Source organism: Penicillium antarcticum, assembly GCF_028974205.1.
Source record: "Penicillium antarcticum strain IBT 31339 chromosome Unknown utg000002l_segment0_segment0, whole genome shotgun sequence".
Taxonomy (NCBI): domain Eukaryota; kingdom Fungi; phylum Ascomycota; class Eurotiomycetes; order Eurotiales; family Aspergillaceae; genus Penicillium; species Penicillium antarcticum.
The window spans coordinates 2,422,195-2,442,974 of NW_026695300.1; the positions used below are offsets into that span (position 1 = coordinate 2,422,195).

Genomic DNA, 20,780 nt, shown 5'->3' on the forward strand with positions numbered 1-20,780 from the left:
CTATGCAATCATTCCAATCGTGGAGGGTCCAATCTCGAATCGCGAGAAACGCGTTCAAGCAAGGTCAACAAACGCGCCAGCAAAATAAATCCAAACAGAAAATGAGCCTTGAAATCAACAGTTGAAGCATTGTGTAGTCGAAGGGAGTCACCGACTCCTTTTGTGAATGGGTGATGATATGAAGAATGTCCCCATTTCATCTCATCCTTGCATGCGAGCATGCATCAGACTCGACTTTGTTTAGCGCAGGGCCAGGTAGGTAGCGACAGCCTCGTGGTGAATAGCCTTTTTCTCGGCGTTGGATTTGGGCTTGGAGTCGGTTGTCTTGGAAGGGAGAAGGGAGAACCACTTCTTGTTTGCGTCTGCTCCCTTCAGGGTTGAAGCAGTTGAGATTGTGGAGGCGGCGCTCGACATGGTCTCTGTAGACTTGTTGGAGAGAGTGAAAGGCATATTGAATGTTTTGGAATGCGGTATCGCGGATTGGGTTTGGAGGTTGATTGTGGAGGAAATGGATGGAGGTTGGAGAATTGCGATGGTTTGCGATTGTTGACTTGGGAAGATGTAAACGAAGTATAGTTTGGAAAGTGGTGAGTTGCTTTGAGAGGGAGATGTGCCGAAACGAGATGGAGCTCTGTTCGATCTATGAAATGATCTTGATGTGTAGAATATGATTTTGTTTTCTATGGGGAAGATCTAGGGCTTTATATGGCGATCTTGCTGATCCCTAACATCATTTTACTCCGTGACTCCGACGTAATATGACGCTAATGAAAAAAAGAAAAAAGAAAAGCAAAAAAGAGCTGATACATTAGACTCAGACCCACGGACATGACTTCAGTCTACAAAGGAATGTAACAGCCTCACCATCGACGTCACGGTCTTAGGTGGGGCCGAGAGGGTCGGAGTAAAGGTCGGAGTTCAAATTTTTTGTCAAATTAGCTGCAAAGAGACACCTCGAAGGGCGTCCGTGAAAAGCCAAGACTGTCTGATAAATCAAGATGCTTACAGTTAACCCGATCTTGGCCATGTTGGGATTACCAGCCGCGTCTATCATCTTCCTTAATTAACGACCCCGATCAAACACGGCGTCCCAATTGGGCAATTCTCGTCCAAGGCCTCGTGTGCGGAGTCTGGCTGTTGATGACTGGATCCTTCCGAGTCGAGAAGCATTATGCGAAAGGGCGCGGTGAATTTACGCTTTTGTGGTTCTAGTCCTTTGCTAAGCCACGTTTTCGATCTAAGCCTGGCGCTAATGTGTTATATCCACCTGGGCCATTTATTCATTCGGTCCGAAAATCTGTAGGTGAACGGAGCACTCCGTACTGGCCTTTGATCTTCGAAGATCTCTGTATTGAGGATCTGGACCCACGGCCCACCTTCGGTCTTTCTATGGACCCTTGACATATCATTGTCTTGAAATTGCTGTGTGATGGTGACCGTCAATTTGGATCAAAATAGCTTTCAGTATTGGAAATAACTTCGGAATATTATGGCTAGATGGTTCCCACAGATAATCAGTGAACCCTATTTAGTTCGTGTTTGGCATATGACTTTGGATTTCCAAGCGTCTGAGCTTGGCATCTAGGCTGTCATTTACGAAGTGGCTTGGTATGACTCAAAGCGCGGGGGTTCGGAATAGTCTCCAGGCATTCACAAGGCTCAACTGATCCGAGTCGGATGATCCAAAATATCATTTCTATTGGAGGATGTTTCAGGGAGTGCATGTGCGTTGATTTGGAGATCCTGGCCACTAGTCCGATCTTATTCCGATATTTATTCCGACGTGTAGATTTTTACTCCGATATTCAATCCGAAGGATGTGATCTAATTATATCCAATCAAGAGTTGTACTCCGTACATGAGGTTGCTACTTACATACTTGCAGGCAATATACGTATTCTAGGCCAGCCTAGTGCTAAGGACGCTACAAGCCAAACATTTGCAGGCACCTATCAGAGTTCCCTGCAGGGATTGTAGTCCGGACCAGGATGTTACTTAACCCAACCTTTTTCTCACTGCATCTCCTGATTGTCACTATTTCTCTCCTCTTCGAGTGAGTTCTATGGACCTGATAATCATTGATTGCCAATAAATCCACCATTGCGCAATCTTCTACTCTATCTAGCGCTATGTGGTCCTGGGACGTGTTCTTTTATCCACCAGATTCCACTTTCACGATCACGGTGCAGCCTCGTTTTTGGAACATTCCCGCAAGGGCGTCGCTACCGAAACATAAGAGGACAGCCATGGCCCGACGGTGCGTTACCTATCTTCTTCCCAAAATGAAGAGTCATCCAGATCTGCGATCTTCACACCGCCAGTTTACGGACTAAGGGCTAAAGTGGTCAAGCTGCTTTATCAAAGCCAATGCTGAAATATTTATGCCATGTTCTCATCCAATTGACCTGCAGACTTGATTCAGACACTAATTTAGATCATTGTATTCCACACACATAGAACTATGATCGATCGCCCATTGTTGTCGATCTGTAGAGCTTTGACATCATCGTCAACGCCCGAGGCCGGAGCCGGAAACCCACTTTGATACCATTTATTCAACTTATCCATATATAATAACAGTGATTTGCAGCTCGAGATTACAGAAATATGCAAGGATGCCACCTGAGGGCGAATTTCAAAGCATTGGAATGCTCACGGTACAATTCCGCATTGGAAGTCTCCGAGATCCCCGGGGCCCCGTTCTGATCAGTCATTTGTCAGCTATGACCGAGCGCGATTATATCATAGTGGGGGAAGGCCCTGGATTGGAAGCATTTAAGAGCATCCAACTCCTCTCAGGAGCTTCATCCAACTAAAATACCCTGCATAATCAAAATGTCTCTGAAGTCAATCACTGTCTACGGCCACGCCGCTGGTCCCAATCCCTGGAAGGTGATCATGATCCTGGAGGAACTGAACATTCCCTACACCCACAAGATCGTCGATTTCCCCGACATGAAGAAAGAGTCCTTCGAATCAATCAACCCCAACGGCCGTGTCCCCGCAATTGAAGACCCCAACACCGACACAACCCTCTGGGAATCCGGCGCCATCGTCGAATACCTAGTCGAGACCTACGACAAACAAAACTCCATCAGCTTCGCCCCAGGCTCAAAGGACTATTTCCAGGCCAAGCAATGGCTGCACTTCCAAGCCTCCGGCCAGGGCCCATACTTCGGCCAGGCCGTCTGGTTCACCCGCTTCCACTCGGAGAAGATTCAGAGCGCTGTTGACCGCTATGTCAAGGAAATCCGCCGTGTTACCGGTGTTCTTGATCGCGCGCTTACTGGCAAGGAGTATCTTGTTGGCAATAAGTACAGCTTTGTTGATGCCGCTTTCGTGCCGTGGTATGTTCTTGCTGCCATGTTTGAGATTGATATGGAGAAGGAATACCCCAACACGGCTGCTTGGTTGAAGCGTGTGCAGGAGCGTCCTGCTATTGCCAAGACTATTCAGGATCGCGCTGAGGCTGTTGCTAACCACTAGAGGATGGCTTTACTGTTTTCATCACGAAGCTTCCGGATTTTAAATCTGCAAAAAGAATATAGAGATAAGATCTAAAATTTTGATGAATTCTATGGAGGTTACAAGCTACATAGCGAGTACACGCAATGGTTATTGTAGAAAGAGGACTCAATAGCTCATGCAATTTGAACATAGTTGCAACGCTTAGTCTATCTTTATCTTCAATTACGAGTAAAACGGATCCTCGACAAAGCAATATTCCTAGACAAGATTTATAGTCTAGTCCGAAGCTATTTGAACTTCGGTTTTGGGCTTGTCTTAAGCGGCCGTCTCAATATACATAACTTGTAGCTTTATGTAGTTGGAATAGCTCATGAACTGTTGTTTCTTTGAGCTACACTTTGGCACAATTCATTGGATAGTTTCCAGTACACAATGCATCTATCTTGATCCTTCAAAGTGTAACTCAATCTAGTCTGATGGGCCTGGCGACAACATGTACTTCAATGAACAAAGATACCACGTGACAAAAATATATACACTAGTCCCTAAACAGTTAGTGGCAATGCAGCTCTTGGCGCTCACCCGCGAGTTTTGCGTGTCGCGACATCAACCTCCTCCAGCTGACCCCATATCCAATCATCACTTTTGGCCTCATTTTCCATCTACACTGGCCCTATATTAAGCCATTGTTGGCTCGTTGCTCCTGGAACTCGCAACACAGTTGCGCTTAGCAAGGACAGATTGACAGACGGGCAAGGAGTTCACCTGCCGACCGCGACAACCTGCTTTTGATCAATCATGGATGACTCTTACAACAACCCTACTGGGGCGCCAGATAACACCCAGTCCATGACTGGTATGGGTTCCTCAGATGTCAACCGCGCCCCCAGCCACGCTTCAGGTATGTCCCTTAAATGCCCCAGCGATACATCGCATGCTCATGCAATTGGATGAAGCGCAATCGCGCCAGGATTCGCCCGTGAAGAAGGTTGAAGATACCGCTGGATCTGACGACCCGCTAGACGCCCCCGCATCCCCCAAACCCCAGAACGGCAGATCTGAACCCCAAGACGCCGAGATGGGTGGCACCGAGACCGATGCCAAGCTTGATACGGAAGGATTGGAGGACGCAGTGGGTGAATCGCACCCGCCAGTAGAAGGAACCGAGGGGCTCGAAGATGCCGTGGGAGAGGAGCAGCCTGCACCCACCAAGTCGTCACTGGAGGCCGCCGCGCGCGAACAGCTCGTCACTCAAACACACGCCATTATCCTTCCCAGCTACGCCACGTGGTTCGACATGAACACGATTAACCACATTGAGAAGAAAGCTCTTGCCGAGTTTTTCAATGGTCGCAACCGCAGCAAGACGCCCGCTACTTACAAAGATTACCGTGACTTTATGATCAACACCTACCGACTTAACCCCATCGAGTATTTGACCGTTACTGCCTGCCGTCGTAACCTCGCAGGTGATGTGTGCGCGATCATGCGTGTTCACTCATTCCTTGAGCAATGGGGTTTGATCAACTACCAGGTGAGTGACCTTGTGCTCTTCTTCGAAGCCTCCGCGCTAACTTATCCAGGTTGATCCCCAGACACGGCCCTCCAACATTGGCCCACCTTTCACCGGCCACTTCCGCGTCGTTGCCGATACCCCCCGCGGCTTGCAGCCATTCCAGCCTGGACCTAACCACAGCGTCACATCTGGCAAGGCCCTTCCCGCCACTCAGCGTGCCGCTTCCTCTACTCCTGCACTCAAGGACGATCTCAACCTTGAACTTCGCCGCGGCATCTACGACGAAAAGATCAAGGACAGTGATAAGGAGAAGCAGACAAATGGCGAATCCAACGGTGTGGATGTTGCCCAGGAACCCAAGAAGAGATCACACTGCTTCTCTTGTGGTATTGATTGCACAAAACTCCGCTTCCACTATGCCAAATCGACTGCGACGTCTGCCAGTGCCAGTGTACCAGACACCAAGTATGATTTGTGCCCCAATTGTTTCCTCCAAGGAAGAATGCCTTCCAGCCATAACGCCTCAGACTTCGTCAAGCTTGAGGACAAGGCCCACTCTCACGTCCCCGACAAGGACACCCCGTGGTCAGACTCGGAACTTGTCTTGTTGTTGGAGGGTCTGGAGAACTTCGATGAGAACTGGGAACAAATCGCCAGCCATGTTGGCACCCGGACTCGGGAAGAGTGTGTCATGAAGTTCCTGCGGTTGGAGATTGAGGACAAGTTCATTGACGACACCCCCGATATGCGCTCTGGAAGCGGACGTGACCCCATCAGCCAGTCCGAGAACCCTGTACTATCTGTGGTGGCCTTCCTAGCCCAGATGGCCGAGCCTTCAGTGGCTGCCGCCGCAGCTGGCCGTTCCGTCGAAGAAATTCGCAAGGAGCTGCGCGCCCAGCTGGAGAAAGGATCCGACAAAGGAAAGGATTCAGTCAAGGCAGAGGACTCCATGGAGGTGGATCCCGAGGCCGAGCAGCAAGTTTCCGAGAAGCCCAAGGAGTCCCTCGGCACCATCGCTCTGGCCGCGTCCGCCGCTCGTGCCGGAGCTCTTGCCTCCCACGAGGAGCGTGAGATGACCCGTCTGGTCTCTGCCGCTGTCAACGTCACCCTGCAGAAGTTCGAGGTCAAGCTGCAGCAATTCAACGAGATGGAGGAGATCATCGAAGCCGAGCGCCGGGAGCTCGAACAAGCTCGCCAGCAGCTCTTCCTGGACCGGATGTCCTTCAAGAAGCGCGTCAAGGAAGCCCAGGATGCTCTCCAGACCGTCAGCCTGCAAGGTCCCAACGAGCACACTAACTCCATGCTGGCCGATGCCGCCACCACTGGCATCGGTCATCACTACAGCTTCCAGCCTGTGGGTGGGGATATGCGGGTTGGAGCCCAGCCTCTGAGCGCTCAGGCTGGTGCCGACTTCAAGACGCTTGATCTGTAGCTTTCCTCAATAAATGTACGATATCATCCCATGGATCTATACAGAGGGAGCTGCGTTTCTTTCGCTGAGTTATGAATATTTTGAATCCTTCTGGCTAGGAAAAGGCGCACTTTTTTTTTACGTTACTGTTACCTGTTACCTGTTGGAGTTTCTTTTTCTGATTCACCCTCTTTTCCAGAAAGTGGATTGTTCTATGGGGTTGAACCAGGGGGGTTGGGAATCCTGTTTTTTTATTCTACATCAACGTTAACATGTTTACCCTTTCTCTAATCATATGTCTTTGATGGAATGTATTGTCTTGTGAGAGTAGCGCTAGAAGGGTATAGTTGAATTGAGGTATAGTACATGCACGTTTCATTCCCATTCTCATTTTCAATCCGCCCCGACGGGGTTCTGATCAAGAGCTTGTGGTTGTCCATATTGCGTACGATAAATGTCGAGCCAACTCTCTGGTACCTGCTCGCCTGTAGATTCATTTCCACCAGCAGCGGAAGAACTATCATCAATAACCATATCCCCGTCAAGTGGAGACGGAGACGGGGGTTCATTAAACCTCGCCCTCTTCCGCGGATGCATTTCCATTTCCGCATCCACATCGGGATAATCATATCCATATTCCTCCCAATCACTGCGGTAGAGAGTCCGAGCCCGCCAGTCAATGATTTCGTCTCTGGTCCGTCGTTCGGGGATTTGTTTGGATGCTTTGTCCTCGGCGTCCTCTGCTTTGATTGGTTCGGATAGATGTGATGGGATGGGTTGTTCCATTAGTTGTAGGATGTGAGCTTCTTCGTGACGGTCGTGGCTTGTGTCTACCATTTCTGCGTGCTCTTCTTCTGGGTCTAGGGCTGGTTCGTGTTCGTGGTATGATTTTGGTGAGGGGGGATGTACGGGTTCGTTGGTTTCTTGGCTGGGTATGCGATCTAGATGGAGATCTTGGTCGTCTTCTTCCATTTCATCGTCGTCATGCTCGTCGTAGTCGTCTTCACCGCTGTCATCTTCACCGCTGTCGTATTCGCTGTTTCTATTCTGGCCGTCATCGTCTTTGTCGTTCTCGCCATTCTCTAGTGCTTTTTTGTGTCTCCGGCGCTGGAAATAATCCTTGTCTGTGAGGCTCTTCTCCGCCTCCTCGTAGGTGAACGTTTCGGGCACGAAGCCTCTTCGATGATGATCGTCTACAATGACCAATTGATTCTGACGAGCGATTTCCACGAAGCTGGGTGTTTTGTGTTTCATGTTTAGCACTTCGATGGCAGCGCGGACGTCTTGCGTTCGGACAGCACTTGCTCTATCACGACCACGACGGCTCATCGTTCGCAAACGGGACATGGCAAAGAAGAGGGATGACTGGACCAGGCGGCGTGTGACACTGACTGTAAGAGCGTAGAAGTCAATGGCACTTCCTGCAGTCATAGACGGCATTTGGTTTCGAGCCGTGACATTTGTGGGGGACACGGAAAGAGCGAACCAATTATCCTCTGACTTTGAACCGCCGTAGTTCATGAGCAGATTACGAGACATCCGGATCCAATCTCGGAGGTGGAACATATCGGCTGCTAGGCGTAGATCGCCTCGAATTGTGCTGTCCTCGTCCTCGACTAGCTCCCGGGCATGGGATTCAGTGATGATCCAGTTGTCTCCATGTTGCAACCTTCCGGCTGCAGCTTCAGTGAGAGACTCCCTGAGAACCATGACATCCGCGTATTCATCAAGTAGCGCGGTGGATCTCTGGCTGATCTGCGCAGCAGAAGGAAATTCACCAAGAATGGCTGCTCTGGATTGTCGATCGGATGAATTGTGAGCTTCCAATTTCTGATGCAAGATCCGAATGTATTCCAGAACCTCCAGCTCGGATTTGGTCCCGATTGCAGCGGCGAGCTCTCGGATGCCTCCTCTGCCTTTCCGGTCGAGGCCATTAAAGAAGATCTCCTTTTCCGTAGATGTCCAGATCACGGACCCAAGCTGACTAACGTCAAAGACCTCCTCATCCTCCTTGATCGAAGCATAGTCGAGACTGTTCTTAATCTCCGTAAGGAGCTTGTTGTAGGGACCGAGTAGATGGAGCGATGCGCCTGTTAGCGGGGCGCGCGACCCAAGCACCTCGCCGAGTCCCCGTTCAACTTCCTCGGAGATATCATCAAAAGTCGTTTCATCGTATTGGTTTTGTGCTATTCCATTTATAGTCTGTTCGGGTGTTGGGGAGCGTCTGTCGGAAGCGCGCGATTCAAAGTCGGACTCGGACTCGGCGTCATCGGGCTCATAGGAAGTGTCGCTCATCGTTTGGGCTCGCAGGTTCGCAGCACATGCGGTATAATCGAAAGCAGAACATCACAGCTGCCTCCAAATCAGAATGCGATAAGCGAGAGCTGTCGAGAGGTCAAAAAAAGTTGGAGAGCTGAGATCCACTATCGATAAGATATTTGCACTGTTTGCTTTGATTGTTCTTGAGCTTCGTGACGAGTCCCTTCTTCTTCTGCATGGATTTCTCACGCTGTGTCTCTCGATTGAGACTTCCAAGGACATATTTGGCAAGGAGGCCTTTGGCCTTGACTTCCTTGCATCATGTCAGGTTCAATTCGATCAAGCCTTCCCTCCCAACGGGGATTGTGCTTCGCGACTACCAAGAAGAGGCTATTCAATCTGTTTTGAAGTACTTGGGAGAAGGCCACCGGCGCCTTGGGATTTCACTTGCAACAGGAGCTGGAAAGACAGTAAGAAGTCCGTTTTCCGCTATCAAGCATAGCACTGACTCCCGCAGGTGATCTTCACACAGCTCATCGACCGAATCCCTCCGCCAGATGCGAAAGCCACCAAAACCATGATCATTGTTCATCGACGGGAACTAGTCGAGCAAGCTGCCAGGCACTGTCGTCTCGCATATCCAGACAAAATGGTGGAAATCGAAATGGGCAAGAATACTGCGACAGGCGCCGGGGACATTATCATCGCTTCAGTACAGACATTAGCGCGCGGGCGCGTTTACAAGTTTGATCCTAGCGCATTTAAGCTCGTACTAGTGGATGAGGCACATCATATCGTTGCGAGGTCCTACCTCGACGCCCTGGGACATTTTGGATTGAACAAGCAGTCTGCAAATGGGCCAATACTCGTGGGTGTCTCGGCCACTTTCTCACGGTTTGATGGGCTCAAGTTGGGTGCGGCTATTGATCATATTGTCTACCACAAAGACTATGTGGACATGATCCGCGACAACTGGTTGGCAAATGCTGTCTTTACAACCGTCAAGTCTGGGGCCAATCTGTCTAAAGTCAAGAAAGATAGTTTCGGAGACTTTGCTCTGGGTTCACTTTCTGAAGCTGTCAATACTACAACAATCAACAGTATCACGGTTCGTGCTTGGATGGCGAATGCCAAAGAGCGAAAGTCTACGTTGGTCTTTTGTGTTGATATTGAGCACGCACGCCAGCTTACTGCTGCGTTCCGTGACCATGGCGTTGATGCGCGGTACATCACTGCTAGTACCCCTAAAGGCAAGCGCGCAGAAGAGCTGCGGGCTTTCAAAGACCAGGAGTTTCCGGTCTTGTTGAACTGTGGTCTTTTCACAGAGGGCACAGATATCCCGAACATCGACTGCGTGCTTTTGGCTCGACCGACCAGATCTCGAAACCTGCTTATTCAAATGATCGGACGTGGACTTCGACTTTTCCCTGGAAAGAAGGATTGTCATATAATAGATATGGTAGCCTCCTTGGCAACCGGAGTCTTATCGTCACCGACTCTATTTGGCTTAGATCCAGACGAAGTCCTGGATAACTCCAGCATGGAAGATATACAGGAGAAATTGGACAAGCCCAAGGAACCCGCACCAAGCCCTGATATAGTTGAACAATACGACGGCTCAGACAACGACATGAAACTCCAATTCACAACATATGATAGCATCTACGATCTCCTAGAAGACATGCAATCTGAACGACATATCAGGTCACTAAGCCCACATTCGTGGGTCCGAGTCGGCGACGACAGATACATGCTTTCTGATGCATCCGGCTGGATGACAATCGAAAAAGACGACGACTTATTCACCGCGCACCACGTCATGAAATTCAAGGATCCCATAACTGAAGCCATGCAATATACGCGCCCACGCAAGGTTGCTTCCGGGTCTGATTTGGAGACCATTGTGAGGTCAGCGGACACTTTTGCTAATAGCAAATTTGATCAGCATTTCATCTCTACTCGAAAACCTTGGCGTAAGGCTGCGGCAACACCTGGCCAGATCAAGATGCTGAATGCAGCTCGTATTCGTGACCGCGCTGTGAAAGAGGAGGATCTGACTCGGGGACAGGCAGCTGATATGATCACGAAGCTGAAGTATGGGGGTAAGAAACGCTTCAAGGATTTGGAGGCTGTTAAGCGGAAGAAGATGCAGCAGGTGGATCATATGGATAAGTTGCGCAGGAGGGTTGATGTCAAGGTTGGGCCTGTGGAGGCTTGATCTGGCGTGTGTACATTATTTTTGTCTTCTTATACCCAGTGATGGCAGTACTTATTCTGCTTAACTACCAGTATCTCAAATGACAACATCAGGACCATTGATGATTAAGATAATATATAGAATTCATTAAAGAAAAGCGAAAGACGCAAACAGAAGAATCATTCATCGAGCGCTCCAACAAGGAACAACTCATCAAGCTCTCGCATTCATCAACGGAGAGGCTTCCTCCCATAAACAACAACCCTACTAAAGTCAGCCTCCACCCCTAACATCAGAATAACTGACGACTCACTCCTTAACATAGGAATGCAAATGCTTATCCCTCATCTGCTTCTTAACCATAGCCTGAAAGATCCTAGCAGGTCCCTCTCCCCACCCAAGAACCTGCGTAAACATCCGTAAAGAATAAGACTCAACAGCCTGTTGAATCATACAAGCCTGATACATGCCCACCTCCTTCAGATGCGGATCCCGCGGCCAAGGAGAGTAAGGTAGAATATAAGTAACCTCATGCACATCCTCGAAACCAGCGTCGATCATCCAGTCTTTCAACTTGCAGTAAATATTCATTTCTCGGCCTAGGATTCGGCCCGCTGTGTCGAGAGCTTGCATGTATTCCAGGATTGGTGAGCCGGGCTTTAGCGTGTCGTCGTCGCTCCAGGCCCAGACGGCGCTTTCTTGGATTTCGAAGTAGCCGCCTGGTTTCGTGTGGTCGAAGATTTTGCGGTACATTTCTGGCCAGTCCGCTACGCAGCTAGGTTGTGTTAAATTGGTGAAGAGTTGGGGGTGGAATTGGATGGTGGCTTACCCGGCTAGTAATCTTGCATGGATGAAGTCGAAGCTGTTTGGTTTGTAGAGCCATTCTTGTTCGAAGTCTTCGACGAGGAATTCTACGTTTGGTGTGACCCAGTTTGGTTGGATGGCGCTGATGTCGTTTCCAATCACTTGGGCTTGGGGGAATTTCCTGTTGTTCTTAACGTTGAAATTAGGATTAAAACAACAGAACGTTCTTACTCGGCAATATCAAGAGCCCAGATGCCAGTTCCGGTTCCGAGATCTAGAATTTTCTGAGGATTTTCAACGGGTGCTAAGTATAGCTCGCCCTTCATTAAGAGAAGCCAGCTTGTAACTTGTCAGTATTGCATTGAAAGCCAAGCAGCACAGGCTTGACTGACATATGATGAGCCTGTTGATAATTAGCTATTTGCTTCTGAACGGTGCAGGTGATCACGTACTAAGTCCATGCGATCTTGTTCTTCTTCGTCATTTGGCAACCTATGCTAATCAGTAATTACCCATATTGTAGAGATGAAAACACCATACATATAGTGTCCCTTTCAAGAGTTAGCAATCGAGCTCATCTCACACTGATAGGTTTCTAGGCCTTTCAACCAGAAGGTTCACTCACAGATCTGTTGCTGTGATAGCGCCGTCCATTTTCATATTCATAGTCGAGCACACTGGAAGAAATGGAGGTCATATCAGAGTCCTCGCTAGCAAACTCGTCGCTATTATCCTGTCGACGTGGTAAGTATACGGAACTCGGGAGTATCGGAACTCGGTACATACGCCGCTGAATTCATCGGGAACAATTGGGCCTCGAGTGTTGACTGGGACCGTATTCTCATAATCACCCGTATGTGGAACTGCAACTGCTGCCCCAGCTCCTTCAGCTGGCCCTGGCGGGGGCTGGGGATCGGTTTCTGGTGAAGACATTGTTGATGGAGGTCATGATTAAGAAGAAAGTTAAAATGCAGATGGGTGTTCCGTGGCGAAACTTGGTATTCTGGCCTTGATTACGCTATACATGATTTCCGTATTCCCATGTGCAGGAATGTGATATGACAAGTCTGCAGTTCGTAATAATCGCCGATTTGAAATCCCGATCTAGTTATAGTCTTGTCGGTGAGGACTGCATGAAGAATGCTGATTGTGTGGAGTTCTTCGGATATTCTAGATATTCTACCCATTCTGCAGCGGGACTTGCAGGCCACTAAAACTTGAGTCTATAGATCTACAGATCTGGGGAGATCCAGTCCCCCAACTCTGAGAATGTCGTGGCTAAGGGCATCGGGGCGGAACACAATGTAAAGCCCATCAAGACTTTGTCGGATCTTTTGTTCTTCGTATTTTGATAAACAAGTTCAATTCGATATCGCCCAATTAGAGACTCGAGGGCGTCCTGCACACGGCAAGGCCGTGGATTGTTCTCATACTAGCTTGAGTCAGTACAGTTTTAGGGGATCGTCAATCACAGGTCGACGTGAGAGAGGAACGAGCCGTATCACTTACGAGAGGCATCTCTGCGATGACCGAAAGATGAAGTTAGGGAGATTGTAATCGATGTGGTGATGGTGGTGAAGAAGAAGAAGAAGGGAAAGACCGAGACCGGGGGATATCTGATTAGATAGTCCAAAGTGCTAGCAAACAATTATGAGCACTCACTAGCTGTATTGCCTCCCCAGGGAGATGAGTCCAGATCCCCTGTCTGCCTCCCTACTACAATATGGGTCCAAGTCTCACTTCAAAACACCACCTGGAGGACAAGATGGGGTTAAGAAGAGAGAGAGGCATGACGCCAAAGTCAAGAGATAGCAAGCTTTTACGCTCCCTTGGCCTCTTGAGGCTGCAGAGGAACATGATACATGGACATAATATGATACCAGATATGAAAGCCATCTCACAAGCCTGAGGCTATGGCAGTGAAGATCATCTGAAGAATGAAGAGCATGGGATAAAGCTGAAGAAATGACAGAATGAAGCAGTTTATATCCCAGGCAGGTATCCCTCAGAGCAATATAGCGTTTCAAAATTAGTACTGAGAATCAAACACTGACCCCGAAAAGAATGATCACACGTTTATGGAATCTAAAGACAGCGGCTGCCAGGTGTTGGTTGTTCCATGAATAGCCTCTGCGGCGTCCAATGGATGGCGTTAAGATGGGCTACATTTGGAAATTACGGGGAAGGGAAGTGCGCATCAGGCCTGAAGGAGCAAGGAAAACCATGCACTCGTCATGCTTCATAGTGGACTTTGCTCGATAAGACGTCTAGGGTGCGATGCAGAAACTCAAGCAGATGAGATATATAGAAAGGAGTAGGTGGTGTGTAAAAGCAGGAAGAAGGGAAAAGATTTGAAGTAGTCCATGTTCTCCAGGCGTCCAATTAGTAGCAAATGTACCTAATCCAATCAAAGCGTAAGACAAAGTGTCTACCTGTGCATACCCAACCCTGCAACAGCAAATCCCTGCCTTCAGAGTTGTCTTTCTATTCGCCATTGAACAACAAATAACTTGAAAGGAACCAAGAAAATCAAGCATCCACACTTTCAAAGCCGACAAGCAAATACAATCAAAATATAGCCCCAGTGATAATTCTGAAATATCCACAGCGAATGCCAAAAACCCAATGAGACCGCAGTGACAATCTCTGCAGGCCTCAGGCTCTAAGCGGAATCAACCGATGTGTCGAGCACCGGCATGCCGATATGATTTAGATCGGGAAACCGATATGTGTGAACGGAGCCGCTGTCCAACAGTCAAATGGGATGTACTTATGACACGGTTACGCAGATCCATAAGCCAAATACCATAAGGTTTGAGCCGAGGAGGACATACACCGAGTCTAGAGCTGACAATGTATGAATGGGTCGTAGATGAAATGTATAGGTAATTGTCGAGCATAGAGGCAGATGGACGTTGGACGGGCATGGATGGGAAGCTTGCAACTCAGCAATAGAACATGCATATACTGTAGGACACGTCTATGACCACAATTATACAAGATTGGTCGATGGGATTACGAAGTCAAGTCTACAAGGAAAAAGAATACTAGAAGGAAGGTAATAACGAATGTTTGAACAGGGAAATGTATTTTGTTCTCAGCATAAGCATATGAAATTCATCAACACATCATAATATGCATCCATCAATAACAGCACCAAAGCGAATAGCTTAGATGTCATCCTCATCGGAGAAGACCTCCTCACCACGCTTGCGGCGGGCAGCACGCTCCTTCTTCTTCTTGCGGAGCTCGGAGCCTGTGAAAAGGGATAGGTTAGCAAATGTAAATTCGAATAAATTGAGAGGAATAATGTGAATAACTTACCAGTAAGCTTGACCTTCTTCTGAACAGTGATCTTGTTACCCATGGCATCGAACTTGTCCTCGTCATCGTCACCCTTGGCGTCGAGACGGGGGCCGGAACCCTGACCCTGAACCCAGTTGTGACCGGAGGGAGTCATGACACCGTCGTTGACAGCCCAGACTTCCTCAGTGAGGTTCTCAGTGAACTCACGAGAGTGAGTAATGATGACAACACCACCCTCGAAAGACTTGATAGCCTTGGAGAGGGCACCGAGGGAGTCACGGTCGAGGTAGTTGGTAGGCTCATCGAGGACGATGACGTGGGGACGCTGCCACGAGCAAGCGGCGAGGACGACCTTGACACGCTGGCCACCGGAGAGACCGCGCATACGGGAGTGAGAGACCAGCTCGGCATCGAGACCGAAGTTGGCGCAGTGCTGCTCAATCTCCTTACGGACAAGGGGACGGAACTGACCGGAGGCGAGGGCCTCCTTCTGGTCAACCTCAGCGACCTGCTTGGGGTGAGAGACAATGATCTCGGAACGGGGCAACCAAGTGTTGTCGTTGGACATCATGGGAACCCACTTTTCGGACTTCATGCCGATGTTGTCACCCAGAGACCAAGAGATCTCGTACTCGTAGGTGTTCTTGAACTTTCTGCGAGAGTGGATGCCAATGACACGACGCATGGTACCCTCGACCTTGTAGATCTTGTCCATGGCCTTCTCGTCCTCCTCGGTGACGATCTTGTTGGCGCGGTCCATGGTCTCACGGTCCTCACCGGTCTGGAAACGCCACTGGATGTACTCGGAGGGAGTAGAGTCGAGGTGGTTATCGATGTGAGCGAAAGCGTGCTGCTTAATGTAGGCAATACGGATGTTCTCGTGCTGGTAAACATCACCGGCGGTGGGGATAAGTTCACCAGTCAGGACGTTAACGAGAGTAGACTTGCCGGCACCGTTGGCACCAATGACAGCAATACGGGAACCAAGGGAGACCTGGAAGGTAATTCCGGTGATCTGGGGCTTGGGGGTACCGGGGTACTGGAAGGACATGTTGGAGACACGGACGATGGCCTTGGACTTGGTCTTGACACCCTCAAGGAAACCGGGCTCGGGGAACTTGAACTCCATGTCGGAGGCACCGAGCTCGTAGTATGACTTGGCAGCGGGGTGCTGCTTGACGAAGTCGGAGAGGGTACCGCGGTAACGGCGGAGCTTGAAGCGCTCGTAGTGGACGACGTGTTGGATGACGTGGTCAAGGAAACGAGAGTCGTGAGAGACCATGATGGAAGTGCAGGGGGAGGTCTTGAGGTAGTTCTCGAGCCAAGCAACGTTCTTGACGTCCAAGTGGTTGGTGGGCTCGTCGAGCAGGAGAATATCGGGGTTCTCGAAGACGGCACGGCACAGAGCGAGCTTCATCTTCCAACCACCAGAAAGGGCGGTGATGGGACCATCGATCTGAGAAGGCTGGAAGCCGAACTCGTTGACGAGCTTGTCCTTGAGCTCCTCGAGAGGAGGGTGCTGGCCAACCTCGGCAAGCTTCTTCTGGGTCCAGGCAATGACAGTCTGCTCGGTATCGGCAGAGTCGAGGTCGTGCTCGACGTAGACGGTCTTGACCTCATCCTTCTTGGGGAAACCCTCGAGCTGCTCGTTGTTGATAGCGCGCATGAGGGTGGTCTTACCGGAACCGTTGGGACCGAGGAGACCGTAACGCTGGCCACGCTTGAGGCGCAGGTGAGTCTGGTTCAGCAGGATCTTGGCACCGTAAGCCAGGGAGAAGGTACAGTTGCAAAGATCCTCACCCTCCTCCTCGTCGGAGGGGATGGCATCGGCAGCCTCGGCGTCGGGGCAGGCCTTCTTGCGGAGAGACTCAGCGACGTTCTTGGCATCCTCCTCACCAACGATGGCGGTGATGTAAGGAAGGGTGTTCTGGGTCCAGATGACGTGGTCGGACTCCTTCTCGTCAACGAGCTGACCGGAGACGGCAGCAACGTAGTTGATGATCTCCTCGGAAGAGGCGATGGTGTCCTTGTGCTTGGAGGCCTCGATGACCTCCTTGAGAATGGCAGCGACAGTGGAGATGTCACCAGCGCGGGAAACCTCGGGGATCTTGCCGTCCTTGATCTCACCAACACGGGCGAGAGTGTCCAGAGCCTGGCGAGTCTTCTCACGGGCCTCGGGATCGGCAAGGGTGTCGAAGTTCTTGTTCAAACCCGGCAACATCTTGGGCAAGAAGGGAGCGACGAGCTGGGGATCCTCGACAAGCTTACACATGTTGTCGACGATGACAGCGGTCTTACGCTTGATAGCGGTCTCACGCTCAACGAGACCACGGTCGAGCAGGGGAACCATGATAGCGAGGGTAGGGCTGGTCACGTCAGTGACGAAAGTGGTGGCACCGAGCAAGTGAATGGTCTCGGCGACGTTCTCGGGCTTAGCAATACACTTGATAAGCTCGGGAATGAAACGCTCAATATCCTTGTTGACAATGAGGCCGCAAACCTTCTCCATGGTGGAGTAGGCAGCCTTCTTGATCTCAGCCTTGGTATCCCACATGGCCTCGGAGATAACGGGGATGAGAGTGGGAACCTGGTAACCGAGCTGAGCGGGGGCGGTCTCGACGAGGATGTTGATGCAGTCGAGGGCAGCCATCTTCTCGGGCCACTTCTGGGCGTTAGCCAGAGAGTCGAGAAGAGGAGTGATAACGGCCTTGACGGCGTTGGGGTTGACGGCCTGGACGATGGCGACGGCAGCGCTCTGAGCGGCCTGCTTGACGGGGACCATCTTGTCACCGACAGCGGCGAGGACGGGGCCAAGGAGGGAAACAAGGTGGGGCTCAACACCGGGAGCGACTGTGTTGTGGGCGGCAATAGCGCGGATGCCCTCGCAAGCACGCTCACGGGCAGTGGCGTCCTTCTTGTTGGCGAGCTGCTTCTTGAAGGTCTCGGCAGCCTTCAGGGGAAGGGTCTGCTCGGGGATGGGACCGGCGAAGAGAGTGGCAAGGTTGCCAGCAGCAGCGATAGCCTCATCGGGGGTGGCGGAGATGTTGAGGTTCTTGATGAGGTCCTCGAGGACAGCAACCGACTTGGCGGTCTCCTTGCCAGTGGTGGCAGGAGAGGAGGCGACGTTGGCGGCAGGCATTTTGGAAGAAATTTTGGCGGTTTTTGTAGAAAAAAACGGGAAGGGGGTATTAGAGTAAAGAAAGAAGAATCCTTCCTTTTTTTTCTATGAGGGGTATCTTTTTTTTTGTGAGCAACAGGCTCAACAGCGTCTAAAGATCAGACGCGACGCTCAAAGAATAGAGCGTGTGGTATTTCTATCCTGTTCTAAACAGAAGAGAAATGAAAAATAAAAAGAAAGGAGGTCCAACCCTCGAAAAAAGATGCAGTGGAGGAGGGGAAGAGGTGAAGGGAAGGGGGGGAAGATATTTATCGTGTGGCTCTGGGCGGCAAAACCCTACGAGAAAAAAAAAAAAAGATTAAAAATTTTCATTGTCCCGCGCTAGAGCTTCATTCGGATTAGGGGCTTAGATTAGAGAGCCCCGATTGGTTGAAGTCGAGCTTGTGCCCGAATCCAGATATTGTGATTGGTTGAACCAATTGTCAGGCATATTGGGCTTACATTCCATGTCTATTGTCGGCGTCTATAACTGTAGAATTATAGAGATATAGTGTAGCATTGTCTCGATTAGTGTACAGTTTACTTGTGTAGAATGTCAAACCCCATAAATGACTGCCAGCCCCGCCTAGACTACTCTAATACCCTTGAGGCGTTGGCGTCTCACCGTTCGCCACTCATGATCGGGTGGCGCAATCTCATATCGGATATCCAATGAAGAACATCAAGATTTTTCGAGAAGGCCATATTTTTAGAGAAGACTGACTCTCAGATTCTCCGGATTTGTCCGTCTAGACCAGATTGGCTCCGTATCTTAAGGCGGTTAAGCCATCGGAAACCTGAGAGCTGACCGAGTAGCCATGTCTGCCATAAGATCTGCAGGTCATCTCCGGCCTGATCAGTATAATCAGGGGTAATAATAAGAAATAAATTTAGTCGTCCTACAGTAGGGATCCCAATATGAAACGGGCTACTTTGACCGCACTTCTCTCACCGCTTAGTCTTATCGCTTATCGCGGGCAAAATTTATATCAAAGTACGGTTGTGCACTTCTTTGTACTCCGTGCAGCCTGTTACTACATCTGATTCGAATATCAGATTATAACTGCACAGCCCATGCTGTACAATTATTGCAAACCCAACAGCCAACAGCCAACACCCTTCTTAGCAAAGCGGGTGTTATCGTAGCCTTATCCCCCGCGAAAAGTACCGGGTGGCAAAAAAAAGCAAAAACAGAAAGAAAAATATATTTTCTTTTCTTTTTTTTTTAAAAAAAGTCAATAAAACCCCAAAAATCCAAAATCCAAATCGAAAGCCAAAAGCTAAAAAAGAGTGAGAAATCGGTACAGCCACGGGAAGAACAGAATCCTTACTCTCCCTTCATCATTGTTCCGTTATGAATGCCGACTCATCCGCAGCGAATCAGTAAACCTAGAGTCAGAAATAGCTTCTCCTTTCCAGGCTGGTTCGATTCTATTCCCAATCTGCAAGATAGCAGTGGCGTTGACATGCCACGCCCCCCTTTGCCAGCTCCAGCATCTAGCTACGTCGGGTCGAGGTCATCACTGTCTTTACTGTATAGTTAAGACAGTGGATCTGATCCGCATGGCATAAGGCCCCAGTTGTTTATTTAATGGGGACTGGATGAAGGGATTCGCCCCCTTAGCTTATTCTTAGTCTTACCTACAGTAGTCCTAGTCTTAGCTTAGTGTTAGCCGTGGACTACAATATCCCCACCCCCGATGTCTTCAGAGTCCGGGGTAAATGGGGGCACGAAGTAAGGGGAAGAACTTTATAATCTTTCATCTTTGATCCTTTGAAATGTTCATATTGAAGATCTTCTCTTCAACCCTTTAAACACTGACTCCCCACTTTGCTCCCTGCCCTGCCCTGCCCTTCTCGTATTGCATCAGTGTGGTATTGCCCCTTTTCTTTCAAACCCCCTGTCTCATGTTTACATGTAATCACAGCCCCTTTTTATTTTTGGGTTGTTTCTGCTGGATGCGCTTTGGCCCTTGGTTTGTTTGTCTGATACATAAGCTACTATGCAGATTACAGTCCGGAGTAATTTCTCAACTTGTCGGCATGTACATGGCTACATGTAGGGCAACCCCCTGATCTCGAGTGACGGACCTATCAGTGGAAAATAATAATTGCACTGTAAAAAGGGGTAAGAGCGAGTAGCCTATCGGAGGGTCGGTCGTTTGTTGATACTTTGAGGCTGGACGGGTTCGTGCGATATGAAGGGATTTGGTTTACGTTCTGTGTGGTGAAGTACGTACCCACAGGATATGTATCTAACTCCTTAACGTTACCCCTAGCTAGATAAATTGGAAGATGATATTACTATGTTGCCGCGGCTATTCTATTCATTCTAATCCCATGTGTTCAGCATCCAGAAGTGAATCTATAACGTTCGTCTATGTATACGGTAAGTCCGCACGAAACGCTAACATACAGTATAAAGGAGAGAAAGATGTAAGGCAAGGGAAATTAGTATGTGATGCACAGCTTTATAAACCAGAAAACAAACCATACAAAAACCATGATTCAGAAAATAGCCACGTTCCTTCCCATCCCATCCCATCCAATCATCGCGGTACCCCTGAATTCTATGTCCAAGATCGTGGTTGAAGAAATAAAGCAAAGACACGGAAAAGACACAAGTGTATATACACAGGATTCGATTCCTGTGACCCAGACC

At 49.4% G+C, this 20,780-nt stretch overlaps 7 protein-coding genes across 7 annotated transcripts; 3 read left to right on the forward strand and 4 right to left on the reverse strand.

Annotated features, from left to right (window-relative positions):
* Positions 1-240: 240 nt before the first annotated feature.
* On the reverse strand, positions 241-450 carry N7508_001890 (uncharacterized protein; the record flags this gene model as incomplete). The annotated part of the gene is made up of 1 exon (XM_058459956.1): positions 241-450. The coding sequence occupies one exon, from the start codon at positions 448-450 to the stop codon at positions 241-243; it is 210 nt and encodes a 69-aa protein (XP_058323488.1).
* Positions 451-2,835: 2,385 nt separating this feature from the next.
* Positions 2,836-3,486, forward strand: N7508_001891 (glutathione S-transferase family protein; the record flags this gene model as incomplete). The annotated part of the gene is made up of 1 exon (XM_058459957.1): positions 2,836-3,486. One exon carries the CDS (start codon positions 2,836-2,838, stop codon positions 3,484-3,486), a length of 651 nt encoding a protein of 216 aa, XP_058323489.1.
* Positions 3,487-4,266: 780 nt separating this feature from the next.
* Positions 4,267-6,416, forward strand: rscE (uncharacterized protein; the record flags this gene model as incomplete). Its single annotated transcript, XM_058459958.1, has 3 exons — positions 4,267-4,369; positions 4,425-5,002; positions 5,052-6,416. 3 exons carry the CDS (start codon positions 4,267-4,269, stop codon positions 6,414-6,416), a joined length of 2,046 nt encoding a protein of 681 aa, XP_058323490.1.
* A 372-nt stretch (positions 6,417-6,788) lies between these two features.
* Positions 6,789-8,690, reverse strand: N7508_001893 (uncharacterized protein; the record flags this gene model as incomplete). The annotated part of the gene is made up of 1 exon (XM_058459959.1): positions 6,789-8,690. The coding sequence occupies one exon, from the start codon at positions 8,688-8,690 to the stop codon at positions 6,789-6,791; it is 1,902 nt and encodes a 633-aa protein (XP_058323491.1).
* A 200-nt stretch (positions 8,691-8,890) lies between these two features.
* N7508_001894 (DEAD/DEAH box helicase) lies at positions 8,891-10,872 on the forward strand (the record flags this gene model as incomplete). The annotated part of the gene is made up of 2 exons (XM_058459960.1): positions 8,891-9,124; positions 9,172-10,872. The coding sequence occupies 2 exons, from the start codon at positions 8,891-8,893 to the stop codon at positions 10,870-10,872; spliced, it is 1,935 nt and encodes a 644-aa protein (XP_058323492.1).
* Positions 10,873-11,081: 209 nt separating this feature from the next.
* Positions 11,082-12,588, reverse strand: N7508_001895 (class I SAM-dependent methyltransferase; the record flags this gene model as incomplete). Its single annotated transcript, XM_058459961.1, has 9 exons — positions 11,082-11,115; positions 11,165-11,626; positions 11,681-11,836; positions 11,887-11,994; positions 12,048-12,058; positions 12,108-12,147; positions 12,196-12,206; positions 12,281-12,388; positions 12,442-12,588. The coding sequence occupies 9 exons, from the start codon at positions 12,586-12,588 to the stop codon at positions 11,082-11,084; spliced, it is 1,077 nt and encodes a 358-aa protein (XP_058323493.1).
* A 2,237-nt stretch (positions 12,589-14,825) lies between these two features.
* N7508_001896 (putative translation elongation factor eEF-3) lies at positions 14,826-18,100 on the reverse strand (the record flags this gene model as incomplete). Its single annotated transcript, XM_058459962.1, has 2 exons — positions 14,826-14,911; positions 14,980-18,100. The coding sequence occupies 2 exons, from the start codon at positions 18,098-18,100 to the stop codon at positions 14,826-14,828; spliced, it is 3,207 nt and encodes a 1,068-aa protein (XP_058323494.1).
* Positions 18,101-20,780: the final 2,680 nt, after the last annotated feature.